The sequence below is a fragment of the Wolffia australiana genome, chromosome 18 (assembly GCF_029677425.1).
Source record: "Wolffia australiana isolate 7733 chromosome 18, ASM2967742v1".
NCBI lineage: Eukaryota > Viridiplantae > Streptophyta > Magnoliopsida > Alismatales > Araceae > Wolffia > Wolffia australiana.
The window spans coordinates 5,497,423-5,504,973 of NC_135852.1; the positions used below are offsets into that span (position 1 = coordinate 5,497,423).

The window sequence follows — 7,551 nt, forward strand, 5'->3', positions numbered from 1 at the left end:
ACCCTTTCTCTCTCTCTCTCTCTCTCTCTCTCTCTCTCTTCACCCTTGCGTGCCCCTCGCAGAGCAGTCGTATGCATTCCCTCACAGCAGTCCCACGTCAGAGCAGCGGGAAAAAAACCTGCCCCCCTCCGATACATCTGCTACATTCACCCTCCGCCCCTTCTTTTTTTACCGTGAAGAGTGTCTGTGTGTGTGTGTGAGAGAGAGAGAGAACAAGAGAGAGAGTAGGAGAGAAGGAGAACACAAGAGAGTAGGAGAGAGAGAGCGGGAGAGAGAGAGAAAGAGAAAAAGATTAGACCGCGTGAGAGGTAAAGAGAAAGAGAGAGATTGAGACAGAGAGAGAGAGAACAAGGGGGAGAGAGTGTAAGAGAAAGAGACTGAGACCGCGAGAGAGGGACAGAGAGTAAGAGAAAGAGATTGAGACAAAGCGACAGAGAGAGAAAAGGAAGAGAGTAGGAGAGAGAGAAAAGGTAGAGTAGGAGAGAGAAAGAAACAGAGAGAAAAGGAAGAGAGTAAGACAGAGAGAAAGAAAGAGAGAGAGAGAGAGAGAGAGAGAGAGAGAGAGAGAGAGAGAGAGAGAGAGAGAGAGAGATAGAAAGAGACAGAAAGAGGTAGAAACAGCTATATGGAGAGATAGGTAGATCGCTAGATAGAGAGATAGATAGATAGATTAGAGAGAGAGAGAGAAGAGGACAAGCCTGCGACCAAGCAGGCGGCAATGATGCATGGCCGACCTGTCATCTTCTTCCACGGTCCCTATCCCTTCCTAGCCCAGACCCCTCTCTCTCTCTCTCTCTCTCTCTCTCTCTCTCACTCTCTCTTCTGTAATCAATCCCCCCCCTCCCCCCGCAAGGCCAGAACCAGCCCGCTCTGCAGCCTCGTGGGCCGCTGCTATTTCACCCTTCAAAGTTCAAACCCTCTCCTTCTCCCTTCCCTGTTTCCCCTCCTTCCCTCCTCCCCTCCTCTCTCGCATTTACTTCTCCAGGTACTTAGCCGCTGTCGGGCAAGAAGAATAACAGAAGCCACCCTGCTCCGTCTTAACTCCTCCATGCTTCAAGGCCTCTTCAACCAGGTCCCCTCTCTTTCTCTCTCTCTCTCTCTCTCTCTCTCTCTACTTTCTCTTTCTTAATCTCTCTTCTCGCAGCCCTTGGATGAACAAGGACAAGCAGCGCTGATGGCCGCCCATCCTCCGCCGGAGGTCGGCGCTTTCCAGCTCTTACTACGCCTTCAAGAAGAGCGCCTCCGCCGCCATGTGGCGGCCCCTCCGCCGCCGCCGCCGGCAAGCGCCGCCGCCGCCCCGTCGAAACGGAAACGGAAACGCCCCCGTCGGACGGCCAGACACTCGGACGACGTGGAGAGCCAACGGATGACGCACATCGCCGTCGAACGCAACCGTCGCCGCCTTATGAACGACCACCTCACCGCTCTCCGCTCTCTCATGCCCGCCTCCTTCGCGCAGCGCGTAAGTCGCCGCCGCCGCCAGATCTCGATCCGACGGCCCCGATTTCGTTGACCTGTCCTCCTCCGCAGGGCGACCAGGCCTCCGTCGTCGGCGGCGCCGTTGACTTTATCAAGGAGCTCGAACAGTTGACCCACTCGCTGGCGGCGGAGAAGCGGCGGCGCTTCAGATGGGAAGGCGGCGCCGCCGTCGACCCGCCGCCGGGCTTCTTCCTATCGCCGCAGTACACGACGTACACGTCGGCGGAAGAGGCGGCTGACGTGGAGGCCACGCTGGTGCAGACCCACGTCAACCTCAAGGTGCTGACGAGGCGGCGGCGGGGCCAGCTGTTGAGGGCTATTTCCACGCTGGAGAGCCTAGGGCTGACTGTGCTCCACCTCAGCGTCACCACTCTCGACGACGCCGTCTTCCTCTGCTTCAATCTCAAGGTAATTCGACTTACGTGGCGTGAGGAAGTCAAAGTTGGGTGACGTGGCTGGTGACGTGGCAGGTGGAGGAGGAGTGCGAGATGAGCACGGGGGACCAGGTTGCGGCGGCGGCGCACGAGATATTTGCGTTGGCGGAGTCGTCGGGCTGACTGCGGGATTTGACTGCAGTAGTTAATGGGAGGGCGTTGACTTCGGGCAGAGATTAGGGTTCCGGTCAACGGTTGAAGCAGGAGGGAATCTTGGCGGTTGAGCCGAGGACTGCCTCGCTCGGAGTACTTTCTGCTGTGCGTCAGATTCCCGATGCGGCCTCCCTCTCTCTCTCTCTCTACATTAATCTATCTCTCTTTCTCTCCTCGTTGCCATAATGCCATGCTTCAAATGGAGGGAAAGTTTGATCTCTCTCTCTCCTTCCCATCTCTCTCTACACATCTATCTCTCTTTCTTTCCTTCCTGTCATGTGTCAAATGGAGGGAAAGTTTGATCTCTCTCTCCATCTCCATCTCTCTCTGCACATCTATCTATCGATCTATCTATCTCTCTACTTCCTGTCATGCGTCAAATGGAGGGAAGGTTTGGTCTCTCTCTGTGTTGATGTCTATCGCTATTCCATCTGCATCTCTCTCTCTCTCTCTACATCTATCTACCTTTCTATCTTTCTCTCCTTCCTGTCATGCGTCAAATGGAGAGAAAGTTTGGAATCTCTCTTTCTCTCTATCTCTTTATTCTATCTCTGTCTATATTTGTCCAGCTTTCCTTGCTATGCGTCAAATGGAGGAAAAGTTTGGTCTCTCTCTTTCTCTGTTTCCATCTCCATCTCTCTCTCTCCCTCTCGATGTCTCTTTCTCTCTCTGTCTATCCGTCTCTCCTTCCTGTTATCCATCAAATGGAGGGAAACTGGTCTCTCTCTCTCTATTGTGTTGATGTCTGTTTTTATTTCCATCTCTATCTCTCCCTTTCTCTCTCTATATATCTATCTTTACATCTTTCTTGTTAATGCGCCAAATGGAGGGTAACTTTGGTTTCTCTTTCTCTCTCTTTGTCGATGTCTGTCTATCTCTATCTCTATCTCTCCCTATCTTCATGCCTTATCGGTCACTCCATAGCTGTCTCTGCCTATTTCCATATTCTCTATACTTCTCTCTTACCTTTTATATCTCTCTCATTCGCTATCTTCCTCTTTTCAACGTCTCTCCACCCGTCTTTCTCAATCTTTCCGTCTTTATCTCTTCTTACATGCTCTTTTGATTTTTCTATCTTTTTGTTTGTCTTTCTCCATCTCTTTCCTTCTTTCTGACATTCTTTCTCAATCCCTTCAATCCTTTTTCTCTTTCTTTTCTACTTTCTGCGGGAGAGAGGGAAACTTTGTCGTATCTATCTTCATGCACCCATTTTTCTATCTCTCTCTCTACAACCATCTCTCTTTCCTTATAGAAGCGAGGTTACGGAGATCTAGCCATTAGGTTTACTGCAGCAGTGGAGTGGGGACCAGTGACAGGGATCTATCCATCTTTATCCTATCTCTGCTTCTCTCTATCTCTCTCTCTATGTCTCTCTACGTCTCTACATGTCTCTCTCTGAGATCACATCATATCGCCTCAAAAGCTTGAAACTCGGGAAGTGATGTGTGGCGTCAAATCGGAGACCAAGTATCGTGCAGAGTTTTTTTTGAGTGGATGAGGTACGAAATATTTTATTAAATGGAGTGCATACAGAGACTATCATGGGATCGTTGCCGTGTACGCAGACAGACCGACAGAAGAAAGAGTTCAAAACTGTGGATTGCTGAAATAAGATATTCGCATTTATAATGGCCAAATCCTTTTTTTATCCCCTAAGAAACGGAAAGAAATAAATGATGTTGAGTACAAGACAAACCTTGCTTTTATGCTTCGCCCTTCATGGGTTTTGTTGCCTTCGGCAGCATTTCGAGAATGATCTAAATTCTGTAGATGTTTTGATAAACATTTTTTTTTGTCTCATGAGAATACTTATGATTGTTTGGATGACGCATAGGGGAGATTTGATTTATATATATGTATATTTATGATGTTTTGTGGAAGTGTGCGAATTCTGCTGTTTTCAAATAAAATTATATTTCATATTTAACTCTTTTTACAAATATTGTAAACTAGACGATAATATGAACCTAGATTCTCTGATATAATCTGAAGGTTAAATTTTCCGTTTTCTACTTACACTGCCAAGCAAGGGAAATAGATTCTGTTACTTGGTACATACTGAATATTATCTTAGTAGATCATCAATTCATCTATTGTATTTTTTGCTTTATCCTGCGTACACTAATCAGCATGGAAAACACTGAGACAAACATGTAATATTGTAAAGTTAACAACAAATATTAATATATTTTTCTATGAAATGTGGATTTTATTATATATTTTGAATACGTCATTTAATTTTTTGTCATAAATCTTCTTAATTAGAGCATCAATGGCTGAATTAGAACTGAGAGTCTATGAAAAAAATATTATCCGTAACTTATGACTGATATCTCCTTAACTTTAGCTATTAATAATTTTTGTTTAGCATCCACATGATGATTCAATGACTTGAGAGGAAAAGCAAGTTTTTTTTGATAGAATGGATATTGATTCAGTAAATATTAGTTTCTATTCCTGATTGAAATCCATCATTCTCTAGTCATGAATTTTAAGGTTATCATATTATTCTTTGTGTCTGATAAGATAAAAATCGAAATAAAGACTACATGTTTCAGTGGCAAAGTTAGTTTTTGGGTTTTCTCTGGTCATTCAATTTCCCTTAATTATACAGTGTCTAGTATTAAAAAAATGATGGACATCTCAAAAGTCAACTAGTTCATCAAAAAAGTTATCTAATTTGCAATGGTAGTTAAGGATATATCAGATATTCAACTAGGTCATCTCCCAAAATTCATTGATATTCATATAGTTTCACCCGATTGATATTCAGGGATTTTAAATAAGGACTAAACACTGGATATATTTCAAAGGAAAATACTTTGAATACTAAAAGAAGAGTATAATTTGTTCAATATCACTTGCTTTTATCTACCTCTAGATTCTATTGTTCCATTCTTGTTATCTATGTCTACGCTTGTATACCGATGCAGATTTAATACTTCTCAGGATCAAATTCACCACTTATTAAAGATTTTCAGTTGTAAATATTATTTGATTAAAATCTTTCTAGACATTGTCCATATTTTTCCTCCTCTTGATTCTAACTTAAAAACTGCTGCTAAAAATTTCAAATATTTTATCGATGGAATTAGGATAACCTGAAGAATAATCAGATGTTTATTTCTGATGAATGTTCAAGTGAGACTCCAATAAATCATCCCATTAATTAACTATTTTATTCTTTTGTATGAATTCATAATTTTCTCTTTTGTTCCCCTGCAACGTTATTAATCCTGTTTTAAATGACATAATTCTAGACGTTATATATGTTTTATATGATTATTAGAAATAACTTCTTGTATAATAAAAAATCCAAAAACTGTTCTGGCCAATGTTTCTAATTATGTGAATCCTAAGTCAACATGATGCTCTCTTTGTAACTTATCCAATCCTGAATCAAATTGCATGATTCTAGATGCAAAACATTTGTGTTTGATTTATCAATGACATTTATGTTCACGAAAACTTCAAAAACTATTTGTAAAATATCTAAGTTATGTTATTCAGACCAAGGTTGCTGATGGCACAAATTGTGGGTCACACTCTTGTCCTGCTTATAACTTCTTCAATCCGGCATCAAATGATATGATTCTAGATGATATGGATTTTATGGATGCTATCAGGGAGATTCTTGTTCAAAAAAACTAAAAAAATATTAGGAAAGTATCCGAGTTATGATCTTCAGACCAAGGTTGTACAACACAACATAAAATAATAGGTAGATGGGATGATGTCATAACCAAATGTGTTGAAGGCAATATCTGTTGATTGCTCTATGTGGTGCAATTTTTTTAACCAAAGGAGAGAGGAAGTACTATAAAATTAGGAATAAATATGCTATATGGGCTTGAAACATGAAAGGAGAAAGCCTTTAATTTTTAGAAATAGCAAATGATCAAAGACTGCAAATATGATAGAGAATGATCAGGTATGTTAACTACTTTAATTTTGAACTGGGATAATTATAAATTTGATATTTATTTCACAATGCATAAAAGATAAACTCAAAAACTGTAGTTCCTCTGTCAATTTAATTTTGAAAATTATTGAAACATACTAGTACATATTTGAAATTATATTCTTCAAAAAATTAAAATATTTAAGTTCATTGTTCTATATTTAATATCTATAAAGTAATCAATTAATTCGGATATAAGTTTTTAATGTAGGTACATATGTCCATTCCGGTCATCACATTTAAATGAAAAAAATTCAATATTTAACCAATAAAAATAGTTACTCGATATATAACTTAGTTCTCAAGATTTCATAAAAATATAGAGTTCTGACTCGATGATTTGGCCCACATCCAAGGTGCTTAAATGTATGAAGGTATTCATCTTAAGTTTTGAACCAGATGAAGTCGGCTACCTTCATATCATAATTCCTGATATGAGAAAACATGTGTGATATGATGTCAAACCCATTGAATGAGGGTGTCTTGGCATAATCCATTTTGAACGTGTTGGGTTCTTTGCCTTGGTTCAACCATAGAAAACATGGTTTCCATGATGCAGAAGTGTATGAATAGATTCATAATCGATCTTTTAAATCAAACATCAAATGTACCTTATGGAAAATTTGTTCCACCCATGACTTTGAGGCTCTGAGATTGTTCTGAAGCCATTCACGTGTTCGTCCTCTAGAAGTATCCACGCGATCCCTTGGTGCTTGGATATCCTTCTCTTCTTCTTTAACTCTCCTAAAAAATCTTGAAGATCTTCTCACCATGAAGATGCTCTCCTTGGTTGAACGGAGAAGATAGTGGAGAAAGGTGGGGCTCTCAAATGTGGCTGGCCTGGGTTCTTGAAATGAGTACCCATTCTCTATTTATATTTTACTTAAGTTTTCTCAAAAACCTTACAAACTAAAATATATCTACCAATGCCCTTATGACCTAATGTGTGTGACCCTCTAGGCCAATGTATCACTCTAGTTAATAACTTTAGTGGCCCAGTAAAATTTATTGACCAACCTTATTAATTAACCACATCAACATATAGAATAATTAAATAAGGATCAATTTTTCCCAATTGATATGTTAATTTTCTAGCCCGTTGGGTGCCAAGCTACACCTCATTCTCTAGAAGATACCGAGTAGTGTTTGAACTCTCTCATGAAACCTTTACCACCATCTGTTACGATATATGTATAATCCATCATCTGCATGAGAGTCTCAAACGACTTAGAGTATGGTTTATCTTAAACCCTAATCCATTATTCGATTAGTATTGATGCGCAACAGGGATCATTGGATAAATCCTTCTATAATATCATCAGTACCATGACCAGGGATTTGTTGCATCGTCTCCCTTGAGTTAATCTCCTCTTATACCAAGGGTGAATGATCGTGTCTTGACCACTCAATTATCTCCACGAGCTTCTTACTACATCCGAGCTATGAATTATTTGAATCCCATGATTAGAGGCTCTTAAGTCATAGTCAAAATGTAGTTGTCCATTCACAAGATGTCCTTGGTGT

General features: G+C 40.9%; 1 protein-coding gene across 1 annotated transcript; it reads left to right on the forward strand.

The window, feature by feature from the left end:
* Positions 1-859: 859 nt before the first annotated feature.
* Positions 860-2,912, forward strand: LOC144715323 (transcription factor bHLH57-like). The gene is made up of 4 exons (XM_078590256.1): positions 860-1,072; positions 1,145-1,462; positions 1,531-1,887; positions 1,950-2,912. Exons 1-4 carry the CDS (start codon positions 1,049-1,051, stop codon positions 2,034-2,036), a joined length of 786 nt encoding a protein of 261 aa, XP_078446382.1. The 5' UTR covers positions 860-1,048; the 3' UTR covers positions 2,037-2,912.
* Positions 2,913-7,551: the final 4,639 nt, after the last annotated feature.